This window comes from Gobius niger (genome assembly GCF_951799975.1).
Source record: "Gobius niger genome assembly, chromosome: 4".
NCBI classification, from domain to species: domain Eukaryota; kingdom Metazoa; phylum Chordata; class Actinopteri; order Gobiiformes; family Gobiidae; genus Gobius; species Gobius niger.
In genome coordinates this window covers 26,322,602-26,349,800 of record NC_136855.1, presented here as the reverse complement: position 1 = coordinate 26,349,800, position 27,199 = coordinate 26,322,602, and the positions used below count along the sequence as shown (strand labels likewise).

At 38.8% G+C, this 27,199-nt stretch overlaps 3 protein-coding genes across 4 annotated transcripts; 1 reads left to right on the top strand and 2 right to left on the bottom strand.

Moving 5' to 3' along the window:
* Positions 1 to 487: 487 nt before the first annotated feature.
* Positions 488 to 21,531, bottom strand: nptnb (neuroplastin b). 2 transcript variants are annotated; one of them, XM_079555352.1, is made up of 10 exons: positions 20,934 to 21,531; positions 11,357 to 11,704; positions 7,939 to 8,113; positions 7,251 to 7,345; positions 6,781 to 6,828; positions 4,887 to 5,026; positions 4,545 to 4,818; positions 1,950 to 1,971; positions 1,585 to 1,658; positions 488 to 1,509 (listed from the first exon to the last, which is right to left on the bottom strand). In XM_079555352.1, the coding sequence occupies exons 1-9, from the start codon at positions 21,007 to 21,009 to the stop codon at positions 1,598 to 1,600; spliced, it is 1,239 nt and encodes a 412-aa protein (XP_079411478.1). In that variant the 5' UTR covers positions 21,010 to 21,531; the 3' UTR covers positions 488 to 1,509; positions 1,585 to 1,597. The 2 variants fall into 2 exon arrangements, with proteins under 2 accessions (XP_079411478.1, XP_079411479.1); XM_079555353.1 differs by lacking the exon at positions 6,781 to 6,828 and having other exon boundaries at positions 20,934 to 21,527.
* A 1,415-nt stretch (positions 21,532 to 22,946) lies between these two features.
* On the top strand, positions 22,947 to 24,182 carry LOC306962286 (calcium homeostasis modulator protein 6). Its single transcript, XM_079555395.1, has 2 exons — positions 22,947 to 23,729; positions 23,832 to 24,182. The coding sequence occupies exons 1-2, from the start codon at positions 23,265 to 23,267 to the stop codon at positions 23,985 to 23,987; spliced, it is 621 nt and encodes a 206-aa protein (XP_079411521.1). The 5' UTR covers positions 22,947 to 23,264; the 3' UTR covers positions 23,988 to 24,182.
* Positions 24,183 to 25,601: 1,419 nt separating this feature from the next.
* On the bottom strand, positions 25,602 to 27,199 carry LOC306962357 (UDP-glucuronosyltransferase 2A1-like; the record flags this gene model as incomplete). Its single annotated transcript, XM_079555476.1, has 1 exon — positions 25,602 to 27,199. The coding sequence occupies exon 1, from the start codon at positions 27,183 to 27,185 to the stop codon at positions 25,602 to 25,604; it is 1,584 nt and encodes a 527-aa protein (XP_079411602.1). The 5' UTR covers positions 27,186 to 27,199.

Sequence of the window (27,199 nt, the reverse complement as noted above, 5' to 3'; positions counted from 1 at the left end):
CTTGCACAGGTAACGTACAGTACTTAAGCACAACAGAAAATATTGCTTTTTCAATGTGACTTATTGAGCTAATAACTTCAGTTATGTGCCTATTCTGAAATCCAAACTATGGGTAACCCTAACACTTTTTTTTTTAGTATTTCTTGGGAGAAGCCGCAATAACCCTGCCTGAAGTGTACCACCATAGTGACTTGGCACACACTGAATTTGAGCCCATTCTACGTGTTTTCCTGTTGGATCCTAGCTTCCATGCTTTTGTGGAGAAGATGGAGGGAGAGCTGAAGGCATTGGTGCAACAGTGAAGAATTTAACAACTTAAAAAGTAAGGTCAAGTCAGCATGACCATTTCACATATTTGTGTAGGCAGTGCCTGTTGGTTCCAGTGAAATGCTTCTTGCTTTGTTGTTCACTGACTGCAATATATTGTGAAAGAAGAACATAATAGCTACTAATTCTTGGCTGAAAGACTGGGGGAAAACATCTATAATTTTTATGTTTTTATTCAGAAAAAAATAGTTGTTTCACTCATATAGTTAATCTTGGCTATATAATCTGGTCCCTCAATTCTCAACTGTACGCAGGTCCATTTCCACCGCAACAAACATACTTATAATGTATTTAAAAAGGAGTCATGCAGCTACAGCAGTGAATTTTGCTATGCCAGCTTCCAAGTGATCTCACAATATTAAAGCTTCACTGAGTGAAACAAACTGCTCTCCATATATCTATTCAAGAATACATATTGCATAGAATCGTAGCCATGCTATACAGTTAAAGAGAGGCAAATAAAAATCTGTTGATGAAATTGGGAAATAGAAAAACATTATTTTTTTTACAGAATCTCTATCATTTTAACACTCATACCTCAACACATACAAGACACCTAATTCACTCTGGAAAGAAAATAGAAATAATACACATCATTTCGATTAGCTGATAGTTAAAGATACAGTCGTTTTTTGTAATCACTCAATAAATACTGCTTGTCATTGAAGCCCTTGCTTCAAAGTAAAAATATCCTGGACTTCACAAATCCAAACAGAAGTGAATGTTCATGATATGCTGTACAAATTTCTAGAATATAACTAATTGCTATATATAAAAAACATAGGTCATTTCCAACAAAAAGCGACACGAGGGATAACAACAGAAAATGTCAATTCTGAGTATCCTATTGCGTAATTACCTTGCATGCATTGTACATGATATGTAATACAAAAGGGATCACCTCATTTGAGGACATGAAGAAATCAATAAAGGAGACATCAACAGCACATTTAAAAAATGTGTACACCTTTGTGGTGGATATAGTCATTATTATTCATCCTGAAATCTCCATGTAAGACTGAATAAGGCATGCTTTAGACAGCCATTTATGTTCTCTTTGATGCCAGTGTTATGCTGATATTGTTTCTCATACAGTCAAACAGATATGCTTTTTTCCATTCCTGCCAGCACTCCACCTTTGATGCCTTCATTTAGTCAAAATATGCAGCTTAGCCATCTGATCTGTGAAAATCAAGAGAGAGCATTATGGATAATCCTTAAAATAAGGTTCTCATTTAGCCGTTGGCACTTTCTTACTTGATGATATTGCTCATTTCATATTCCTCTGGCGAATGTTTTTGTCCTTGTGGTTGTTTGTGGAATTAGTTTTCCTGAGAAAGAAAAATGTTTTGCAAATTGTTACTTCTACAAAGCCCTTGCCCTTAGTGTTTAAATTATTCAGCTAGGGCTTTCACTTCATTTTAATAATTTATTTTATTCTTAAGTGACATACAAATGCTGTTATGATGACACATAATAATAAACAAAACAGTTAAATTGTGTTTTATTCTTGAATGAGAAGGAGCAGAGAGAAGGGCATTCTCTTGCATATCTACCCCTTTTACTAGTTCATTTTCAATCACATCACTTTACATCACTTTTACTATTTGCAGCTTACTTACATTGGTCCTACAGGTTCATCATCTGAAGCAGAAGAGAGAAAAGACACAAAAGAATTAGTATACATCACAACAATGAATTATACACAACATGAAATCATGTGCAATCAGCACATCATCTGATGTAATGGGTGTTCAGATCAATGTGCGGGTCGATTAAAGATCATTCTATTCTTCTATTATTATCTATTCTATTAAAGCATATTAAAGCATGTAAGTGGAACCAAACTAATCTGATTGTTACATTGTTATGCAGCCTGGCAGTGAACAGTGTTGGTAACAAGTTAGTTAAAAAAAACACAGCCTTAAGCGTGACAAAGCAGTTGGTTTAACATACAGATAGTGTAATCAGCCAGTGACTTATTATTCATGCAATTTGAAAAAGCAGCATTCCTTAACATGAATTCAGGTTTTACCATATGACATTTCATATTAAAAAAACTGCAGTTTATTTTTATTTTTTTTATGGGGCATGGAGAGAGACTATTCTGTTTCAGTACTACACTTATTAACCATTTAATTTTTTTCATTTTCAACCTCTAGCTTTTCATACATGAGTATTTTTGTTTGAGAATGCATGCTTGAGTAATCCTGCATATTCAGGCTATTTCATTGTCAAGAACTGAAAACGCCTCAGAGTGAAATCCAGACACCTTCACCTGAGTTGTCCGGATCTTTTGAGTGCTCAATTTGCTTCCGCTACAAATAATGCTTTGCTAATGGATATCAGTCTTGTAGACTTTTTAAAGTACTTGCCTCCCTCTTCTCTGTGTTAGAAAAGGGTGAGTTCATGTCTGTCACCTGTTTTACATGGATTATGTAAGGTCTTAAAGGAATAGACCACTGTTTTTCCATACAGAGATGTTCTTACCTGAGCTTAGACGAGTTGATGCGTACCTGTCTGGGATTTGTGCGTGCGCTCAGTCACGCAAAAACAAACAAAGATGTTGTTAGCATTTAGCCTCTTCCAGCATATTATATGGACCCAAACGGGGGTGAAGTTAGAAGCGACCAAGGTCTTCCACGTTTTCCCTATTTAAATGTGAGTAGTTACACGATCTAAGTGTAGTTACACAAAATTAAACATGTCAATTTTCTATGCGGATAACAGTGGTACTATATTGTACGGGGTAATAACACCTTAGGAGCACTTCGATGTCCGTGCAGTACAGTCAAAGTGCTTTTAAGGTATTACACCGTAGTACCTTTTTAGCCTAGAAAATCGTCTATGTTCAATTTTGTGTAATTACACTTGGATCTATACTTGTAACTAATCACGTAACCATATTCAAATAGGAAAAAACTGGAAGAACTTGGTAGCTTCTAACTTCACCCCCGTTTGGGTCCATAAAAATATGCTGGGAGAGGCTAAATGCTAAAAACATCTTTGGTCTCTTTGCATGATTGAGCGCACATACAAAGACCAGACAGGTACACATCAGCTTGTCTAAGCTCAGGTAAGAACATATCTCTCAAAAATGGTGCCCTGTTACTTTTAGACCTGCTAATACCTATGGTGTCCAAAAATATATAATTTATAGAGCCTGTATAATGTATAATTAATATGTAGTATCAACAAGATTGTATGTTAACCATGAAGACTTTGATTTCAGCGTCAGTCTTTTAATATCAAAGGAGAAATACTATCCTCTACCTCAACTGTGTATCTACAGATAGATACTAATACTGCAGATAAGTGGGGCTAAGACATTTTAAAACGCTTAATCTGCATGGTCCATTGTGATCTTCAGTTTTAGAGAACAGATTGAAAGCTTTTGTTTAGATTACATTAATGACATGGGATTTGTTTGTGCAGATCAAGATGCTTGCATAGTATTGTGTAAATGACAGGTTCTGCAGATTAGTAACATGTTTAATGAGCAGTGTGCTCAGTTAGCCACTTGAATTGAAGTTGAGGGTAAGTGTATAAGTAGTGATGGGGAAAGAAAAGAGGGAACACAAATTAGTAACGTTTTAGAGGAAGAGTAGAGCATTCATCCTAGAGGAGGCGCTAAGATCAAAACCTAGCCTATAGCCAGTAGTAAACTCAACATTCTTTCAGTCTGAATGCTGAAGGAAAGAAAAATAGCGCTTTGACACAAGATGTGAATAAATATGACTGTGACGTGCTGCAGATCATGGGGGTTTCTCAACCATGCACATACAGTATTTGGACATCCGAGTCAGAAATGTATAAGCCCTGCACCTATAGTCCACCCACAGGAGAAGGCTCGTTTCATCCCTAATCCAATTGCAAGATAAAATGCAATCAAAGCAATAAATGCATTATTTTGGTCATACGTATATAATGATTATCAAAGGAAGGTTAGTAGTATAGGGAGAATGTTGCTTAAGACCCATAAGGAGAGAGAGTAGGATGGACTGTAGGTTAAAAAAAAAACGACTGACATTTAAATAATTAACTGTCATGCATTGGCTTGCACTTACCAACCATTTAGATAGTGGTGCCATTTGGAAAGAATGAGCAAAGTACACAATACAATCAATACTAAGGTTGAAATATTGGTATTTTAACCCCAGTATTATTAAGTCTTAAAAAGAACAAAAATGAGAAACTAAAAGATCACATTGTCTTACCGTCCATAATGTCATCTGGTCTCTTGCGTTTTTCGTACACAACAATAATTACTACTAGAATTAGGATTTCTGCGAGTACGCCGAGGAAAGGCCAGAGCGGTGCCAGATGACTGCGCACGCGGAGAATCGTTGTCTCGGCCGTCGTCCCAATCACGTTTGTGGCGTTGCATTCGTACACTCCTGGGTCTGTTTCTATGTCCAAGTTGAGAATGTAGAGCTCTGTGTAGTTGTCTCTGTTTGTGATGAAGAAGCGCCCCGTTGAGTTGTCAATATCCTGCAAAAGAAATGTGCAATTTGAGTGTTTTTTTTAGTCATACCGACATTACGAGTGCATTTGCGTACCATGTTTGTATTTGAAGTTCCATCCACTTTGTGCCACGTCCAGACAGGATGTGGGTAGCCAACAGACTTGCAATATAGCGTTGCGTTTTCCCCCTCCTTCTTATTTTCACTTCGCTTATGGCCAATAATATCAGGTTTAGCTGATGAAGTAGAGCAATATTTAATCAGTCAACATGACTTTTTAATTGAATAGCAATCTGAGGCATGTCAGTTGTTTGTTGAACAGATGGTTCATTGATGACTTGATTCCCAGATTTACTGTCGGTTCACTTCACTATGGAATTGTGAAAGGTGAAAGTCTGCGTCATTCCACCCAACCATTGCACTATATACAAAAACAGCAACCTGTGCAAAAAGGAAGTCAAAAAAAAGCAGCTACTCAAGAAGGACTTCAGGCAAAAATAATAAATGGATTTTTAATCATCAGAACAACGGATGGCATGCACAGTTGAATCAGCTAATAAAACTGATTTGGGCTCTGTCAATACAAAAACACTGTTAATTTAAGAAGCCTTGGTACCTTTGCCACTCAGTCTTTGCTACTGGGAATATCATTCTTGAAAAGATAAAGCATTTTATTAAAATTCATAATGAGGTCATGGAAGAAAGGAATGGAAATGAAATTAAAGCCCCAGATGGTTTTATTCAAAATAATCCCACGATGACTTCCACAAAAGAGCCTTTGAACCAAAGAAAAAATCTGTAAATTAGTTCTGTTTCATGGGTAAACCTGCAAAGGACATGGATGTATTATTTGTCAAAAGGCACTGATTCAGAATCTAAGTAAATAAAACTATAATGTTATACAGTTATAACTTATCACTGACACTGCTCCACTGTTTTCACAATAATAATAATAACTCAACCAATGCAATTAAGCAGGTTATTGAAGATGCCCAGAGTGAGACTTTTCAACTGCTGCAAAAGGGGTTTGGGCACCTTGGTGACATCACTTGCTCTAATTATGCAGCAGGCACATGCTCCCGGGATAGGGGCGTGGGCCAGCTCATTTGTCTATTATCTTTGCTGCCTAATGTGACTGACAGCAGTGCTCCATGAGCATGAAGTCTCTTCTCTCAATACACTGTTGTTGTTTGCCTGTATGTGTCAGAGGCATGACACTGTCTGACTAAGATTAAGGTCCCTTTGTAAAAATAAATAAACGGAATTTTACAATGAGAGAAACCCAAGAATGAAAATTATGAATGTGTAGGAATGTAGTTTTGGTCACTATTCTGTCAATTTCAAATACTGGGGGGAAAAAAATCCAAATATGTATCCCAGCTTAGTATTGCAATGCAGACAATAAACTCCTGCCATAGAAACGGCTGGGCCTGGTTTCAGAGCCTTAATCCTACAACATCACAGAAGCCTCCATCTGTTGCCTCTGAGCTGAGTCCTGCAAAGATGAGTGTGCCAAGGACACTGTAGGCGAGGGATCTCAGTGAACTGCTGCCAGAAGCCCAATGCAAGTCGCCTAGCAGTGGGCTTGCTACCTGAGTCACAAGCAATGTCAAGCACCTGAAGATCATGTTTATACACAAACATGAAAACATGCCTTTGTCAATTGAAAAAAAGAAAAAAGATTTACTAGAAACATTGTGTCAATATTTCTAGACAACAAACAAAAGAAAAGAAAAAACAGAATGGAGGTAAAATAACCAGCACTGTAGGCTGGCTGTCCTGCGGTACACAAGTAAGAGTTCTGTCATTGCACAATTCAGTGAAAACAAAACACACACTCATGTCACCCGTATTATGCAATCAGGCACCACTTAATACAAGCCAAGGAGGAAGAGGCAGGACATGCTCAGTATGCACCAAAGCCATGCCATAGCAAATTGGCTTAAGCACTGCACACAGGCAAGCTTCTCTTGAACAGGGTTTCACTTGCCCTTTCTCAGAGAAGATTCCTTATTCAAGTTGATGGCTTCACTGTCAGCTTGAATAAAACCAACACAGTTGTTTTTGGTTAGGTTTTCTGTGTGTGGACTGCCTTACTTAAACATGAATTGCATTCTCATAGTGGTGTTTATATTGCTGATCAGAGCGCAGTCATGGACATGTGCAGCGCCTGTCCATTTTGTTTGACTGAAAGCCGGGAGTGACAACAGCCTCAGGACAGCTTCCTGTCATCACTGCTTCACGGGATCAAATCAAACCGTTTTGTCTAAAGGACTTCTTTCACGGTTCATATCTACATTTCTGTGTATCCTGCACCTCTTTTATTCTTATGGTTATCTCAGTAGATGACAGTGAAAGCCAAAGCTATATTGTAATTTGGATGCATTAGTCACAGACAGAGGTATTTTTCTCAAACATGAATTGAAAATGATGATGAAATGAAATTGAAAAAACTCTTACCTTTCACTTCAATTGTTGCATTAGCATTTGGTGCCATGTCAAATGTGTAAACGCACATATATTCACCAGAATCATCTGCCCGTGGTTTAGCAATTCTGCAAGAGAAGAAAAATAATATAATGAGGTTAAATCATAATGATTAATTATACCACAGATAATTGACCTTAATGTGATACAACTAAACTGGGCACTTTTACCTGGTAACTATTGTAATTTGTCAGTGCCTCAAGGACTCATGAGAGATAAAAGCGTGTTACCAAACAGTAGCTCTTAATTTTGTTCACCACAGGCATTTTCGCTAAAATCATCCAAATATTGTTGATGTGCTGTGACAAGAAAAAGGCCAATTGGTCTGATCTTGTACTAGTGAGAGTGTGATATGTCCACAGGGGTGACTTCTGAGCCCTTGTGCTTACACTATATGGCAGCAGAAAACAGAAGGCGAAAAGCACCTTGAAAGCAAAATCTATTGTCATAAAAGTATATACTAAAAATATTCTACTTCGATATCTAAACCTCATGTGTTTGATAGATATACTGGATTTGCCTTCTGTGAACGACAGGTAAAATCTGCAGACCACACATTTCTGCTTTATGCTTGGTCATCATTCAGCTATACTTTATTTTTTTTATTTTTTTTTATGTACAGTGTTACATCTTTCCTGTAGTGTGTCTCTGAGTGTTGTACCTGTATGTTGTTTGTCTGTTCTCTGTTCTTGTATTGGTGATCTCATTCCCATTTTTCATCCAGAAGCTTTCCTCGTGAGGGGCATGGGCAGATGTGAGGTTACACTGCAGAATGACTGGCTTGATCGAGCCATCCAGAGGCAAAATGATCTGATCAGAGGCACTGATCTTTGGTTCTGCAAAACAGAAACAGTCAATGCATATTACAGAAGCAGCATCAGAGCTCTCTAATTCTTTCTTAGCCACTAGCAGCTGTAGGCTGTGAGCTGTTTTTATATAAACTGTGTGGGAGGAAGGCTATGAAGTCAAGACAAAAGCACACACAACAAGCAATACAAACATGATGCAGAAAACCTTGTTGGATAAATAATAAATCACAGTTTAAATTAGTAAAATAAAAACACTGTGTTAGAACATGTTAAACCTAATTCATTTAGCTTCATATGTGCCGTATTTGTTCAATGTGGTCTTTTTGCATACTGTAGTTCAGGCACACTCGCGTCTTTGATCTGTTTTGGTCAGTACTGTTGTTGTGCCCAACTTGTTCTGATGTTGAATTGTGTTGTGATTTAAAAAAAACCTACTCCTCTGCCCAAAGTCCTCCTCCAAACATATTTGCGAATTTTAGTAACCTTTTAAAATTCCGAACTCTGTTTTGATGCTAAAAGAACCCTTGATAGTCTGTACCAATTTCAATACCACAGTGTAAAGATTGAGGGGTACATGAGCTAGTAATCCTCTACAGTAGTTGGTTCACAACATTTTTTGTCTGGCTGACTCCTTGGACCGTTCAGTGGTACACCTTGTACCCCCTACCTCAAGGGTGTTGCAAGTTGTTTTGACCAAATCAATTAAAACCACTCTTTATCAGTTAAAAGGTAATGCTGTGTGTTCCAAATAAAGCAACATTTTATTTTATTTAACTTTAAGTGTCATTTAAATTGCCTTCCTTTTAAAAAATAATGCTCTAGTATTCTGTTTCACCTTCACCTACTTCGAGGATCTTGCCAATATTATTACAACTTTCCTTTTAAATTGATATTGAAATTCTTTTCAGTTTCTCTTTTTTGTTTAATCTGAAGTAATAATTCCAAGTACCTCCTGCTAAGTGCTCAAGCACCCCCAGGGTTGTTTCTTATTTAGTCATACAGTCTTCTGCTAAAGACCATTCTAAAACTATTCATAAAGGTGGTCTCTAAAAGTCCTTTATTTTAAACGGACATGATGATAATTACTGAAATAGCTCAGTAACTTTAGTTTTATTAAGAAAGTACTCAAAATGAATGAACGCTCCATATTTTCAGGGCCATCTTAATTTCAGCTGTTTTTCACTTGCCTTTGTAGGAACATGGCCTGAGGTGACCTTTAATATTTTACTTTAATAAATGACTTTGAAATATTATGAATGACTAATATAGTTTGCCAATTTGCTACCCTTAGGAAATAAGCCTTATTTACTGATTAACACAGTGGCTTTTAAATATTTGCGAAGGAGCATGTCTCAAGGACGTTCAACAGAAGCAGACGATGTCATTGGAGAGAAGTGCCCTTTGCTCTGTTGTGAGTAGAGAACAGAACACTTCCTCCTTCATGCTCCTCCTCCTCCTTTTAGGCAGGCCAACCATGGCAACATCTGAGCCCCCGAGGGGAGGAGCTGAAAGCAGCATCATAATCCTACTACAGCCTGCTCCTGCAAGGCCACGATCAGGACAAACAGTAGCTGACAAAAAGGAGCAAGTCAGACGAGAGAACCGACTTCTATTAGCACCAGGACACCTTCTCCTGCCATTAAAAAGTGCTCGAGGGAGTGCTACCCCCCACCCGCCACAGTCCTCTCTCCTCCTCCAAACAGGACTGCATGTACTATTAATAGTATCATTGAGACATGCGTAGACACACAACATGAGGTACATAAATTAGCATTTAGCTAACACCGGATTGTGGTTCCCTGAGAATTTAAATTGAAGGTTATTTGTAGGACACTGTACAACTGGTTTAAATTTTAACAACACTAAATTTGAGACCAAAACAGAAATGTAGAGATTCAACACTCAGTGGAACACAATCTGCTGCTTGATCTTGCTTTGCACCAAAACAATGTGACCTTGACAATTATAATGAATCTGTTTTTTGCTTTATCTGGAAACAAAGCAGAGTATCTTTGTTATAAGTGACAAGACACGATAAATGAGATCACATCAAACCATAGGCTTAGGCTTAATTGCACTTGTAATATATAACTAAAATAATTTTGACTAAAACATTTGCACAGGCAGCTGTGTCATTAAACAGGAGCAACACATTTCTAAACACATAACTTAAGTTTTCTGGAATATCAGAATATTTTAAATTGCTTTATGAAAAAATATAAACCTTCCTGTCAAGGTTGCGTTCATGTTCTTATATTGGATGATGTCATACTCTTAGTTGGTGGACAGGTGCCAATATGCAGTATCTCTAGACATTTTTTTTAAAGAAATCGCAAAGCACAATGTACAAATGTTGAACCTGATCATTATTTGCAGAGAATGGATCCACAAACCTGCCATATTTATACTGTGTTATGATAGTCCTTTTTACTGACCTGCATCAAGCTCATGTTTTTGAATATTGTCACCTCTTCTGAGCATTTTTATGATATAATAATTTGATTTTATCTGTGGCAGTTTTTGCTTCATGTAGATAGGTCCAGCCATTACAGAGATGTTAACCATAAACTATCCGTATGCATTTTGACAGTTACCATAGTTACCTCCTCCAATCCTCAGCTGCACACCACCTAATTTTATAACTGTATAATGTTGTGATATCATAAACAGGATGTTTTTTTTCTCTAATGAACTTAAACATGAACTTAATTACAGATTGTTCTGAATAAATTATTACCTATATTAGAACAGAACAGAATTTTATTTCATAATGATACTGTTGGGCCTCATTGGAATTAGTTTTCCCGAAAGTGGGCATGCATTCAGCAGAAGGTTAAGAATAGAATGTCATTATCAATGTTCAATATTTTGCTGGAGGAATTGTATTTCTTTCACTCGCTCTTGTGACTATGCCATTGGCACTCTGCTGTAAAACCAAATCAAACGCAGCATTACTTCAAAGAGTCACAAGCCTTCCTTTGCATTTATCTGGCAGTGCTTTGAAGTAAACAAAAGCCATTCCACTAAAGACACAACCGAATGTTTGGGGATTCACAAATCAGTCAGGGAACAATACACAGAAATATGATCAGACTAATCGAATATTAAATAAGACAGATGAAGCAAAGCATCAAGTGTGAGATAGTGAGAAAAGTGCAGAAAGATGTGACTGTTTGTTAACCGGTTTCAGAAAAGCTGAGGTGAGGCCACAGCCTTGCACTTGGAGTGGACATTCACATGCAGGAGCCCAAGAGCACATTGACCACTCACTCTGTAGCACTGAAATCGTGGCCTGGGCACGGATCCACGTGATGGCGGGGTTTTGTCGCAGGTCATTCCGCCTGGGGTCGTTGCTCGCTCGACACTCGTAGGTCCCAGAATCCTCCAGCGTCAGTCGTGTGATCCCTAGCACGCTGACCCCGTTGGCCCCATATGCTGTATTAATGGACACCCGGCGCTTCCTAGCTCCATCCCATAACTGCTTGAAGGAGTCTGCACGGTTGATTTCGGCGTACCACCACTGGATCTCCGGTGTTGGATTACCGACCACACTGCAGTACAGCTCAAAGGCGTCCCCAGTAAGCTTTGTCTCGGACATTGGCGATTTCTCAAAACCAGCTGAAGAAGGAAAAGAAAGGGAAGGAAGGAGGTGTGGAAAAAAAAGGCCAGGGAATGGAGAAAGAAAAGAAGTGAAGTTAGAATATACAAGAGAAAGGTGATGATTAAAGGCAATCCCAAAGCACAAATCAGTGAAAGGGGGAAAAAGTTAATGACAGCTCAAATCTAACCCTTTTTAATGTCAAGGTTTCAGGTCATGCAAGTCGAGGCCAAGCAACTGTCAGTGGAAGTCACAGTCAACTAAAGCTCCCGTAGAAGTGTGTGTCCTTATTGTGATCTAACCTTTTTGTGTTTCAACATAACGGCTTTTTCTCTTGCACCTTTAAATGCCGGAGTATGTGTGAAATGATTCTTGCGTTTTCACTGACATTACAAAAACCTTACATCCTTGACCATCAAATCAACTCTGTCACACAGGTTGCTTAATGCTTTGTTTGTACGTGGAACAGAAGAAGAGAGAGAAGACTTAAAAACGATAAATTATATTAAATTCTTTATTACCAGTTGAAAGTTTGTTGCTGTGTACACAAGACAAGACAAAATTCATAGTACAACCATTTTATAGTAGTCGTAAAGAAAGTAGATGGCACTATAGCATGCCCGTTTGAATGTAATCTCTTTTTATCCATATCAGCGGGGGCCGTTTTGAAATTAGGTCAACCAGCTTTAATTTGGGATAAGCTGTAGTTGAAGAGCATTTGAAATACATAACTGATGGCAGTATAATCAAAAAGCAGAATACAGTTACCAGCTTCCTTACACTAGCGCTCTTACTGTATGTAGTTATCAACAAGCAGCTTCTATTGGCATGTGGCTCAAGAACACCTTCTAATCTGCCCCAGAATCAATAAGAAGAAGGAATCCATACTACTCCATATAATGTGACGTCTCAGCCTGATTCATGCCCTGTTTCACATCAGTAGTTATCCACCGCCAGCCTTAATGAACCCCATCTAATGACATATCACCTGCACCACACACGCCATTCTGTACTGCCCCTGCATTCTGTCTGCTGTAAACCACACGCCCGTCCATAAATCACAAAAACACTGCCCTGGAATGTTGGAGAGGAAATGGGAACAAAAAGCCTGTGGTCTCCTGAGTGTTCAGCTGTGGGATGAGTCTAAACACACAAGCTCCCCATCTCTCTGGCTCAAAGTAATGACACGTGAATGGATTTATGAGACCATTGGACCAAATGCATATAAACTTCAGGGAACAGCTCACATATAATCATAATGCTACTTTCAAAACATGCACACCATCAGGCACAAACAGTGTAGCGGTACTGTTCAATGCAGTGCATCATTGCCATTTATAAAATACAAACATGTTGTGTTCATTTAGCTAGCAGTTGTGGAAGTGGATGCTTTTTGTGCATAATTGCTATGTAAATTGATAGATTAAATTTGCTAAGCTACAGCAACCTTCTAAAGTCTGAAACCAGTCTGAACCACGTGACAACAAGAATACATTCCTGAAAGTGACCTTTTTCTCCTCATCCATTTTCAAAATTACTTATTTTCCCCCTTGAAACTAATTGAATTGAATGTGCAGTAATGACACAATCCCAGTCTCTATTGGTTCGTATTGGACATTAAAAGAAGCCAAAAAAAGACTGCACCCATCATGGATCAAGAATGCAACATGCTCCTTCGGTGCATAATGCAAGCTATTATGCGCCGAAGGAGCACACTACAGTCCGACTTGCCAAGCGAGTTTCACATTCTGAACAATGCAAGAATATGCAGTCAGTACCATGGTAACAAGTCTGTTCCCAAACACCAGTTTATGACTCAGAGCCATATGAAAATGAATTAGAAGTAGCAAATTAAAACTGTAAAGAGAATTTAACACTAGAAAGCTGCTACCCTGCTTGAGATGTGTCTTAGTACATTAGATGCTCCCATGCACAATGCCGGGAGGTATGGTGCGTAATTATCATTTGCTTCCTTTCTTTCCAAACATCTGGGCCTATCAAGCTCTCCACATCATCCTAAGGGGTGTACCCAAGACAGTACACAATCGACACATTATTTTAAAGATAAAGAAAAGGAGTAATTGACATGTTGGGCAGCAGGACACAATCGCCTCTGTCAATAAATGCACGCTACTGGCTTTTCATGTCTAAAGCAAAATTAAACTTTAGAAAAGGATTTGAATGAGAAAAAAACACAGCAAACAAATGACAGATGACACATGGCCAACAAAACAAACTAGAGAGCTGCTCAAACAGGATGTGTATAGTAAAAAAAATACGAACAGACTGCATTCTTTACACAAATCAAAAATCATAAACGTTGCCAATAATTGTGTAAGTCTTTTTGGAAAAAATACAAGCAACCAGACATCCAGAGCTGGACCTTTCACAATGCTCTTTTCTCACATTGGTTATCTACTCTAAATAGTTATTCATTCTTTTGAATTTTGCCCCTGGCGCCTTTCCTGAAATAATTACAAGTAAATTGTTTTAACAGCGTCTTGACTCCAGAGTAAATATTTACAGTCAGTTTTCACAGATAGTGACCTCCATGTAAGTAGTTTTCTTTATTGCTGTCCCATTACTTGACACTTACATAATATTGCTATACAACCCTATAGTTTAGTGTGACAGCTCCGTCATGCAGCTGTACAGAAGTGGCAGCTATTACAACCTACATACTCTCACTGATGTAGGCAGAAGCAAACTCCCCTGCGGTCTGACATGCCACACAATCATCACCACTACTACCGCCACCACTATACCAGACCATGCAGCCTTGCAGTGAGTCAGAATCTTGACTGCCCACAACCTGCAACGGTCCTATAGACAGAACAGCAAGTACAAAACATCTCTGAGGTCACTCATTTGCTTATATGTTATGTGTATATGTGCAGGTCTTTTTTTACATATACAAATAATAGAGATAATAGAGATTTTAATAAAATTATTAAGGTCATGCCATGCTGGTTGAGGAGATCACAACCATGTACTAATACTATCATCAATAAAATACAGTACCGTCTCAGATCCACTGCTGTTTTAAAGCCAATGGCTAAAAACTTGAGAATGCTAGGGTTTTTTGAGCTGTAGTAATGAAGCACCCAAACCCTGGCCTGTGCTAAGCCGTGAAGACTCAGGACAATCCTCAAGCCACATTGATGCTCACAGCTGCTACCTGCAACCCCAAACCACTAAACAGAAAGAAAAAAAAACAGCCACAAAATAAATTTTTGAAGGCCTAGTTTCCCCCCTTGGCTGTTTGGACTTTCCACACATCTTGAACAGAATGACAAGGAGACAACAGAGGGGATTTTGTGTGAGCTGGGAAGTTATGTCTTTTAATAGAACAATAGAACTTCAGGTTGTGCGGGGTGTTTACAGTAGCAGCGCCTGGCTGTAGAGACATTGCAATGGGATTCTCTTGACTCGAGGCTAATGTCTGTGTGGTGATGACTGGGTCTGAATACTTGGCCAACTTGCAGGTTTCCCTGGTCTAAATCACATTGAGAACATTTGTGAATTAAATGGCAACAGAATTGTACAAAAGTGGTCATCATTTCAAGTGGATGCCTTTTTGGAAGTCTTCTTCTTTACAACATTAACCCCTTCTTCTTGGAAACATTAATTGGCCACGTAAATGTCTCCAACTTCTGTTTCTTATCTTTACATATATTTTGATGCTCTCCATTAATTTAAGGTTCAGTCCTCCTGAGCAAAATTAAAACACTTCTATATCTTTCCTTGGTCTTCGGGTTTTGTCAAGGGCTTAAGCCTAGATTGTGAGTATGTCCCAAATTAGCATTAGTCATATGTTATTCTGTATGGCAGACAGTAGCTGTGAGTAATTACGGCATGTCAGCTGTCCTTCAGAATTAGCATGTAATTATATCATTATATACATCTCTCGTATTTTTGCACACAGCTGTGAACATATGATATTGCCAGTAACTCCTTACAGCTTTCTAAAACTTTAAATCGATGGAAAACAGACTCTCTCTATTGACTTTTGATAAGCATTTTAGACTTGTATATATTTATACTGTAATAAGGTATCAGTGCCACATTGGTCAAATTGCATTTTTTTATTTTTTTTATTCTGCACATACAGACTGATTAAAATGCTTTTTAATCCCTTGAGGTTAAAGGCCCACTGCGTTACATTTTGGACTATATTGTTGCCATCAGTACTAAACATGCTCCTAATGACACAGAAAATGCTATTACTGCAGCGGGTAATCAAAGAATGGATTTGATGAGAACCTAACCCAAATCTGCAATTCTGCTGACTTTAGTCAACATCTCCATGGAGACGAGCTGGAGACGTACCCTCTCCCGGTAAAGTTACAGTCACGTCTGAGGAGCCGCTCACAGCAAAAGCACATATTTGTTTGTACATTTATGAGGTATTATGAAAATATCAGTCGTAAAATAAATGCTTGTCTTTCAATTTTATTGTGTAAAATTGTACAGAGTGTGGCTTTAAATGAAAAGCGATTTGTCTAGGGCAGGGGTCACCAACCTTATTTCAGCTGAGGGCTACTTTAAGAGCATTAAGTTGTTCGAGGGCTACCATTTAAAAACAAATCCTAAAGACTTAAACGTACACTGTTCACTTATAGGATATTGACCCCATATTATATTAAAATAGCTTTATTTTAAACTTATTTTAAACGAGTCACAAGAACCAAAATAACTGTAATTTTAAGAATTAGATTCAAGAAAATGAAGTGTTTTACACTTTAGAAAAAGTCCCAAGGGCTACTGGACATGCCCCAAAGGGCCCCTGGGTGCCCGCGGGCACCACATTGGTGACCCCTGGTCTAGGGTATGTTCCAAACAGTAGGAGTGACAAGGTCAGTTCGATTTAGTTAGTGTAGTTTAGCTAGTACATTATCCTATGGTAAACAGGAGCATGTACAAGTTTTCTTGAACTGTTTGGATTAACTCTGCTCTGTCTTTGCAAATAAAACCTCTTTGCTAACCGCATTATTTAACAGTTTGTATACTTCAGATAGTGACTAATCATCTGCAAAATTACTTGTTAGGCATATTGCGGAGTAATTATTCATGATTAATTTGAAGGATTGTTTCAACTCTACATTGATATTTAAAATATACAGTAATAATAATGATGATACTAAGCACTGCACAAGCGTGAGCTGACAGGTTTTTCAAAGCGCTACACTGTTGGCAGCAATATTCATTTCATACTCGGTGGTGGTAAGCTAATTATAATCACAGCTGCCCAAGCGAGACTGCCAATCTGCGCCACTGGCTCCTCTGACCACCAATATTCATTTCATTCCCTCACACAGGCAAGGTGGCGGAAGTATCTTGCTCAAGGACACATTTGACTGTTCCTTGCCTTTCAAAGCGACCCGCTCTACTATCTGAGGCAAAGTCGCTGTGTGATGTGTACGATTCTTGAACTTACATGGCTCCAGGGCCTTTTTAGCAAACGTACAAAGGACCAGACTTGTTCTTAGGATGCTGAACCTATAAAAGTACGTACTGTACGAGCGCTCACCAGATCACTGCAGGTTACTGGAGAGCTGGCAATCATCAGAATCTGGGTGGGGCAAATAGTACACAAGTGAAAAAAGAAGGCTCCAGGCATTTATTTAATCTATACTTTCAGTTATGATTAAATCATATCATTATCTTTTATTGAATCCGCTGTTACTGTAGATAGATAGATTGATAAGGAAGAATTTAAATAAGTTTCATTAGGATCTTGTTTTGTTTTTTAATCTATTTTAATTAGGTCAAGTTCCCAGTTGTTCAAGTATTTTCCAATATACTTGTTGACAAAAATATTAGATTTAGTCATAGTCTAGTTCTTAAAGTCAGCTAACTTATCGGATTGACAATAACAATGACAACACATTAGTCAACAAAATTAACACTACACTACAAGACAATAGAATTAGAACTGTCAACATTTCATTTTATCCAGCCATGGGACACACAAGTTTCTGGCCTTCTTTCTCGAGAAATTATATAAGAAACCTCTCATTTGAATGCATGCACTACTATTCACTTCATTATTTATATCTATGTTGACCCACATGCCTATAGAGGAACTTGTGATAAGTAAATGGTGAAGAAACGTAAAATGCAGAAGCAAAATGTAAAAAAGTTAACTCTATGAGCATCAGTGTGTAACGTCAATCCTCCCAAGTTATTTCAACACAGCACTCAGTAAGAGAGGACTCAGAAAATCTCCCAACTGTGTGATAGACTGAGCCTGTGACATGCACTCTCAGCAAAAACCTGGGTGGAACACATCCTCATTAAAAGTGCTTTCCTTACAGCTGTCCTTAAGCAACAGTGTATGTGAGGTCCCTGTCCAATCAATGAGGTCCATATATCTGATTTCACAGTGTGCAACCATGACTCAGTGTAATAACTGGCTCGAGTCCTAGAGCCATTTCCAGAATCACAAATGTACAGTACCTCCAATGAGTAAACAGTAAAGTGGGATTGGACACCATTTTATATGTCACTCTGAAGTGCAAGTAACTTTACTATTTTTAAATAGTCTTTGGCAAGATCTGACAGTCAGTGGCAGGCAACAGTAAGAAAAATGTACATAGACAGTTTTTAACAAACGACAAAAGACTTCACAATACAGATTATTGCTGAAGGAATAAGATGTGTGGGGAGAAAAAACCCTTTCACCTCAGCCACTTTAGAAATCTTCCATTGGAAAAGAAGTCAATTTTTTTTGGCTTGAAATCAAAATAATGACAGTCATTGTGTGAATCCAGGGACAGTCACTGAGCACAGGAGGCCATCCATTAGGAGTTAATGCATTCACTTTCACAAAAGGACCTTAAAGCCACAGTTCTCGAGGCGCTGTCTCGTTGGTAAAAATAGAATCGAGCCACAGTGCATGGTTATGTCGCAAGTTAGGTCGCAGTTCTCTCTGCTGCCTTTTAAAGTGGAAGGTCTATAACTATAGGACAGGAGAGCATCAAGTGCTCTACTGCTTCCTATGACAGTGATTACATCTCACACACTTATAATTACTATTCCCCTCACACTCTCCCAGCTGTAATATTACAGGAAAAATGTGATTGTGTGAGCACCCATGAAGTTCTAACTTACAATGAATTATGTGTTTTGCATTAATGGTAAATGGTCTCAACTTACATAGCGTTAAATAACATATAAAGCATTATGGATAATTAACACAAACTATACTTGAGAAAACGAGAGAAGAGTTTTGGCATTTTGGCAAGCTGTTGTGTGGCAGTGTTTTATGAAAAGATGGTTTGTTTCCCACTACCTATTACTCTTGTGGTTGTGAAGTGAAAATTCATGCATCCTCACGTGTTTGTAGTGCCTGTGCTGGAGCATTTCAAAAGAATTTAAAGCTGATTGGAATTTTTCAGCGAGCATAATCTGAGACCAGATGGCGATGAGCAAAACATTGTAAGAACTTCAAAGACATAAAGAAGCGAAAGTAATGGCTGGGTAATGAATCAAAATTGAATCGAAATCACAATCTTTACATTGGTCAATCTCAATCATCGCCATGGGACTTAATGATCTTCAAGTTCACAGCCATTTCTTTGGCAGAAATAGCATCTAGTTTTGGATTTTGGACGAGACAATAGAAGATGTGTGTTAAATGATCCTGGAGGAAAGTATTTGTTTTAGTTTGAGCTGAAGTTTGTATAGAATGTATGTTTAAAGGGACTATACGGAGTTTAAAAATGTTAAAATTAAGTATTTTCCTCCCCCTACATGTTCCAGCCATGTCCTAATGTGTAGAATGAGCTCAGACTTATTCCCCACAACTGCCTCTAAAATCCTGCACTGTCACTCAAAAAGTTGTTAATTCGGTCCGAAGTGCCATCATGCACGTGCTTAATATAGAAGCTGCAGTTACGCGTAAGACCTGAGGTGGCAGTAGTGAGTATAAAATGACCAACTTGCTTCTAACCCCTTTAAGTTGATGAATCACATTACCTGTTTTAATGGGTATTATGAGAAAATGTAATCAAAAATTGAGATTGATCAATATGAGGGGGGGGATCACAATATTATTTATATTGATATTTCCCCATGGCTCTACAGTTACAAAATTACCAGAAAAGTCCAATTACCATAGGTTTACACCAGTCCTTTTCATTCGTTAACTGCAGGGCCTTTTGGAATCAATTCCCTTTTTTATTATTTGATTTTGTTGGGACACTTCATGTTCAGGGGACACATTATGCAAACACATAAGTTCACTGTCTCTCATTAGCGCTCACTCGTTCACACACCAGTGAACACTGCACTGGAGACAAGACTGGTGTGGTGTCTTGCCTAAGAACACAATGGCAACTCAAGCCCTGTAGAGATCGAACCACCAATCTTTGAATTAGTGAACAAACAAGAGCAAAAAAGAAGTATATTTTTTCCAATGACTTGACATTTGAATATTTGTTGTATTATATTATATTATTCATCTATTTTATTTATTTTTTTATTTATTGTAGAATGGGTGCAACAATGGTTCATAATGTGAATAAACATTGATTGTAAGAATTGGATCCAGCTCTGAATCATAGGCTACTTCTCTTGACAGCTAACATGCAAAATGGGGAGAGAAAGACAAAATGTGTTGAATGAGGGAACATTTGGTCAGAGAAGAATAAAATCACACCTAAAACAAGACCACGACACAGCATCGTTGTGTGTGTCGATATCTGCAGGGCTTGAGCGATGCGTGGTGTAGTAGGCTATTACGGGGAGGTAGTGTGTCAATCAAACAGGAGTCTGGGCTATACAACTGTGTGGAGGGCAGGATGAGTGGAGCATTTAGCACTGGCTGAGTGGAATGGTGTTAATACAAGGCTAGTTCATCTGCCTCAGGAGTGGAGCAGGTTGTTCTTGCCTTGCATGCTCTGTTGCCTCGCCAAAACAAACACACCACTCACACCCAAGCTGCACCCAAAACTAAACTATGAGACCGTCAAAGTAGTAGCATGAAATAATAACGTCAATGGTGCATAATGACGGTTAGGAGTGAATAGTCATACAATCACTATTTTGTAGATATTGCCCCATTAAAACATTGACACTGCAGAGTCAAATGCAAAGATACGCAACAGTATAACATTTTAAACTAAATGTTGGGAAGTCAATTCTTATCTGCAAAGAGCCTGGACTCCGCGGTCAACACAAGTCAGTCACTTTACCTGAAAGCGAAGCATGCTATGAACGAACCATATCTCTTGGTTTAAAGCTTACCATTTTGCGCCGAGACGAATGGCAGCATCAGGCTGACCACAAGGACCAGGGCCAGCATCTGTGTGTTCCAACGCATCGCCAGGACTTGCTGTGCACCAGTGTCGCTCGGACGAATAAGGGAGGCAAGATCGTGTATTGATCTAGAGAAATGGGCCCAGCATATTACTGGGTTGTTTCAAAAAAATAGGGATATGTTTATAAAATAGCCCCTATGTAAAAGTCCTCCCGGTGGGGTTCAAGGGAAGCTCACGGATGCCTATGTCCAGCCATAGGCGGAGGGCTCGTCGGATAGCGGAGGAGAAAGGTCCTCGGATGTCAGAGAGATTGTCCACAGTGCAGTTCTACAGATTCAAAGATGCGCAGAACGATGCGCATTTGAGCCTCCACCTCCGGCCACTGGTCCCTGATTAAAATGAAAGTAGCGCACACATTTGTCTCGACGGGAAGTGATGTAGCTCTAACATGAGGCTGTTATCAGCATCGGGCTATTTTTGAGAGCAAAAAAGAGGAGCAGATGCTGGTAGGATACCGACGGCAGCATCGACGAGCTGCGCCTGCCCTATGCGCTCATGACCGCGGCACACAACCCAGTACAGTCATTACGGCACTATTTGCGTTAAATAGCTACCACTCGTGTTGTCATCTTTGTTTTCTGGTTGTTTTGAATGTGACAGGTGCATCTGTTTTTGTCCTTATTTTTGGTGCCTTGTTTTACGCACACAGGCATTGGCTGAAATCAAATCATATTTGCATGCTAAGCTGCAAACTTAATATGTTATTGGCATTTAAAACTTGACAAGCTTTTACCACCCCCTTGTGCCTAAACCCATGTGAGGGTTTATGGGGAGATTATGATGATGCTCTTGAGCGCTTGTGAGGTCATTTATAAATTATGTCATCACATCAGTGGCCCGGGTGCGCTGCGTTCCGTATGTAGCCTACCACATCCACATCCCCTTGAAAGTTCAACATGGCCTCCTGTAATCCGCTCTATCTTCCGTGTGGGCGCTGAAACGTGGGCGCCCTCAAGTGACCACGTGTGAGTACAGTTTACACATTAGAAATGTTTGGAAATGATGCCTTGTTCGGCTTTTTGTTGTTGTTGTTTAGCCGGTTGTCCCCCCCACTAAAAAATATCTACAATAGGTTTCACTGTAGGGGCCAGGACTCCCCTGGAAGTTAGATTCTTAATCTCAGTGGGACTTTCCTGGCTAAATAAATTTAAAAAAAAATGTAAAGGTGTCAATAGCCTATTCTATATCTCTAATTAAAGTATGACCTCTTCATTACAATAAGTCCCAAGTTTCCTTCTTTTCCAATTCAAAACAGTAACTTCACCTTTTTACCTATTTTTTACATATGTAATGTTGTCATTCACAATTCACTGTCTTTTTATGTCTCTGTGATGGTGTTTGTGCTGTATGTTTGTGCCTGTTGTTTGTCTTATCTGTCATGACATCAACCTGCCATGGGACTACGGATGAAAATAAGCCTATATGGCTAACTCCGGCACATTTACATGTTGAAAAAACACATGTTGATTAATGTGCACAGTCCCAATTCAAAAGAAGATACAAAACAAAACAAAAACCTGCCATCTGTGTTTAGTATTGTGTAATGAGTTGTGTTGGAGAAAATGAAAGCAGAAAACTTCAAAAACATGTTGTTATTGAACCGAAGGGTCGATACTTTATGTAATTATACAGATGAGTCGATCAAACAGTAAATTATACATTATGAAAGATTTGATTTTTTCTTCGGATAAGTGGCATCATACAGAAAAATATTATTTTTCTCAATTTGTTGCAGAATTGTTGTATTGTCTGTTCAACCAATAAAATAAAAATCATCAAGCTGTTTTTTTCATATTCCTTCAAATATGTTTTATTTTTAAGATAGAGAATTAGCAGTGTTCTGATTTATTTTGCTTGCCTTCCTTTTTGTCCATAGACTCAGCCGTACTCTCTTTGAAACCAGTGTGAATCAACTGTGTGTTCCCCCAACACATTTGCATAAAAGGTCAATACAAGCTAACCTTCAGAACAAACTTCCCTCTACTCTGCAGATCTTTCTCTAGTTTGTCCACATTTCAAATATAACCCCACCTGAAACACTGTGCAGGCCAATGGGCTGCAGAAAGGTCAGACCGTACGGCACTCCCTCTTTTGTTCGAAACCAATCAGAGTGGAAGTGTGGCATTTGGCCCGAGGGGAAAACTTACCCCTGGATGAGTTATGTACGCATCACTTAGCTGTTGCCAATGTGTTCACAACGCTGGACCCTCTTTTGGGCTTTTTACAACGACTGTCCTCATTTCTCGGTCAATCTAGTATGGAAAGTAGACAACAATGGCTTACCAGGCTGAAAAATGAACTTAGTAACAGTCCGCTGGTGTCAAATGTGGCTTTTGGCTTTATCCTAATGGGACTAGAGAAGCTGGTGGAGCTAGAGTTTGAGTGTCCTTGCAACCCTACATGGAACGGAGTGTTTTCATCCGCCTTCTTCATCATCCCTGCTGTCATGGCCTTCACCCTGATGCTGATCATTCAAGGATGCAGGTGTGACACGTGGTGCCAGAAAACCGTGTCCCTTTCCAGTTTTGTTCCTGCGATCGTGTGGCTCATTCTGTTGTTTCTCGACGGCCAGTACTTTGCTTGCGCTATGACAGACTGGGAGGGCAGATTTGTAATAGTAGACAAAGCTGCTCCACAGAAATGGTGTGAGCCAATAAGTGAGGGAGAGGTAACCATACAAGAACTGATGGTCCGCTCGCAACAGCTTTTTGTTTTTTCTCAGGTGAGACAACACACTGTTTTGAAAACTTTTGTTAAGAGGCTTTTTCCTTGTGTTTAAGCTAAGGTAATGTTGCTCTGAGCTGTGTGTTTTCTTGTCTTTTAGGTCATAGGCATAGTTCTCCTTATTTTCATCTGTGTGGGTCTCGTAGTGCATGTAATACGAGAAAGCTGCCAGCAAGAAGTGGAGTTGCAGGATGCTGCAGATGTTGCAGAGGTCACTGTGTTACGGATGAGCTCTGTGCGCACCAGAACATCGTGAGAAAAATCCAGTACTGTTGTGCATTCCCCATCAAGACTTTGTAAATATAGACTTTTTAATGTCTTATGCTACCACCAAGTGCCATTGCCCCTGTCATTCACCATCTGAATATCTGGAGCCAGTGATGTCACTGAAACATTTCAATTTTTATTCCCATTTTTCTGTCCAAGATCATCTCATCATCAGTGACCTTATTTTGCACCATTGGGTTCTGTATGTTGGGCCAATCTTTGCTCTTTTTCCCCCTTTGTTTCTTTCTTGACAATCAGTCATAGTCTGATTGCAGTGTTCATTGTTCGATGTTCATTTTGCTCAGGCTCTCGATCAGTACAGTATGTGTTGAAAAGCCATGTTTAAGCCATTGAACATGAGGAAATTACGAGGAATGTTATATCATAATTAATGTAGCAGTGTACTGTTTGGTTTGGTTTCTTTTAAGTGGTGAACAATCCATGAAATAGCATCATAATTTTGTCTTTTTGTATTAATGTTACTACGTGGCCTTTGGTGAAAGTAAGGGTCAGTGTGTGGGATTGTACTACCAGTGATAAATCAGAAAGACCTCTAACAAATGCATTTTTGGGATTGGTAATTTGTGAATCCAATGTTCAAACAAACCAAAAAACAAAGATTTTCCTGGAACATCAGATTACACCAACTAGCCATTTTTCAGTGTGCATTCTTTAGATTTGTTCAATGTTACATCATGCTGTATTATTTTTGTTTTTTTGTTTTTTTTTTAACTTTGCTTCTCTCATAAGTAACAGTTAATTGTTACTTTGATGTATGGACATAAGTGTATTCTGCTCAGCAGCTCATACAGTGCCGTTAAGAAAATTGTTAACTTGTGTTGAATTTAAGACAGTCTTGAAAAGTGGTCAGAATCTTTTGAAAATACACTTTCATGACTTCATGTGTTTTAATTTCCATTTTTGGCTCATGTTATGTGAAGTCATGAACCTCTCTGTTTCATTTGATATTTTATTGATACATTTTTTCTCTTTTCATATAATCATAATTTTAGCTCTGTTAATTCTATGAGGGAATTACATAATAAGATATATCATTTGCGTATAAAGATCACACATATTTCATAATAAAATAGATAGAGGCATACTCTGTTTACGCCATCAACTTTGAACTTTGCTCGTTCTAGCACAAGTTAAACATGTTTTTGTTGTTACAACTGTTGCTTTGTACGAGACTGCACAAAGTAACAATTCTATATTGTAAATCATATCTATAATGTTTTTTGTTTGTTTTTTAATTAAAGAAATTATTTATTACTGCTAAAATTTCAATTATGTCTTCCTGTAAAGAAATTACAATTACTTTACAATTTCATGCATCTTTTTATTCACTCCCCAAACTCCTACATATTTATCCACAGTTACTGATGAAAGCGAGGATGGCAATTTGCGCCATCAGCCCCTCCAACCACCTTGAACCATTCACACACTCACCCAGGCTACTGGGTACATCTGACTCCCATCCGGGGTGGGTGGGGGGGGGTGGAACACAAGGCACAAGGCAACTCAATGCATTGTTCATTTGATGTCTCAAGTGTACATTTTATTTTATAAAACAAACAGAACAGTATTATTTCATAATAAGTTAATTTACTTTGGTTTTTAATTTGTGCACAAATTTTGCACACATTATTTTGCGTATATATTGAAAAATGGCCACTAGAACAAGCAACATAAAAAGCAAAACTCCACCTAAAAAGAGGATAACGTCTACAGAGTGGTAAGAATACCATGACATTTTGTACGATTCTGATTTAAGGTGTGCTGCTCCTTTGTTTCTTATAACAAACTCTATCCAGAAGATGGCATTGTCCAGTGGGTTTATGGGTTGGTCTCTGTGCAGCTTGGACAATCTTTGCATGTTATTTCTGTAGGATGGCTCATACAAGACTTCTTGAAGACTTGTATAAAATGTATTCCTATTAATTGTGAAAATATCTATTACCTTTCCTGCTTTCCTTTCCTCAATTCGGAAGAGATTATCTGGCTGATCAAATACCAGAGGCAAGCCCAAAATGGGGACTCCGTGATAGATAGCCTCCTGGACACCGTTTGTTCCTCCATGAGCTACAAAGACTTGAGTCTTTGGGTGACCAAGGAGATCATTCTGAGGCATCCATTCAACAAGTAAAGTGTTGTTTCCCAGCATAGATGGCCTGTCGCCTGTGTACCTCCAGATCACTTTCTGTGGTAATTTGGCAAATGCTGCAGCTATCTCCTCGGTAAGGTCATGAGGAAGAGATCCAATCAAAGTCCCAAGCGACATTATTATAACTCCATGTTCTCCGGAACTCTGTACAAAGTCCTCTAGATGTGGAGGGAGAGGCTTAGAAGGTTTACATTGGAATCCTCCCATATAGACAACATTAGGCATTGTAGGACGCGGAAACTCAAACACAAAGTCCACTCTCATGAGCCAGATGTCAGCGGCTAGAAAGATAGAATAATAATCTTCATCTGGGCCAACATATTTGGTGATTACACCCTGATACTCTGCTCCAACATAATTTGAAATTTGAAGGTATGCCATTCCATACACCAACACATTTATGACCCGTTGAAAGAAGCTCATTTTGTCCGAGAACATAGTCCCTGTCAATGGTATATAAGATAGAGGAGAAGGTGCAAATGAAAAATGTCCTTCACCAAAACTGGCCCACCTGACATTAAAGACAAGCGGTAGACCCAGATAGTGCGCCATAATAACCCCAGTTGGAATGACAGGATCCGTCAGAACAAGATCAAAATTTGTATCACGAATGATCTTCATTATGTTTTCATCTTCCATTAGGCCTTCAATCATTTGACTGCATTTTCTATGTATCTCTGTCGCTTTCTGTGATTGCTCAAGTTCCAGAGTGAAACGCATCCAGGCAGACTTTCCCTGCCGTTGGATTTCCATCAGCCTAGACACAAAATTAGATATAAGATCCTCATCAAATCCAGAGGGCCAGTCCACTGTGAGTGAAGAGTACAATGGAGAGTTTTCCTTGATGTACCAACTGTCACTGGAGCGAACAACAGTAATCTCATGGCCTCTAGAATGTAGTTGGTCAATGAGAATCTTCATGTTCACCCAGTGGCTCCCATCCATTGGAAAAACCAACACTTTTCCACCATCAGCGACACATGGGAGGAGCACGCAGAGGATCAGGATCGTCCAAAACATCTTAAGACTGTGAG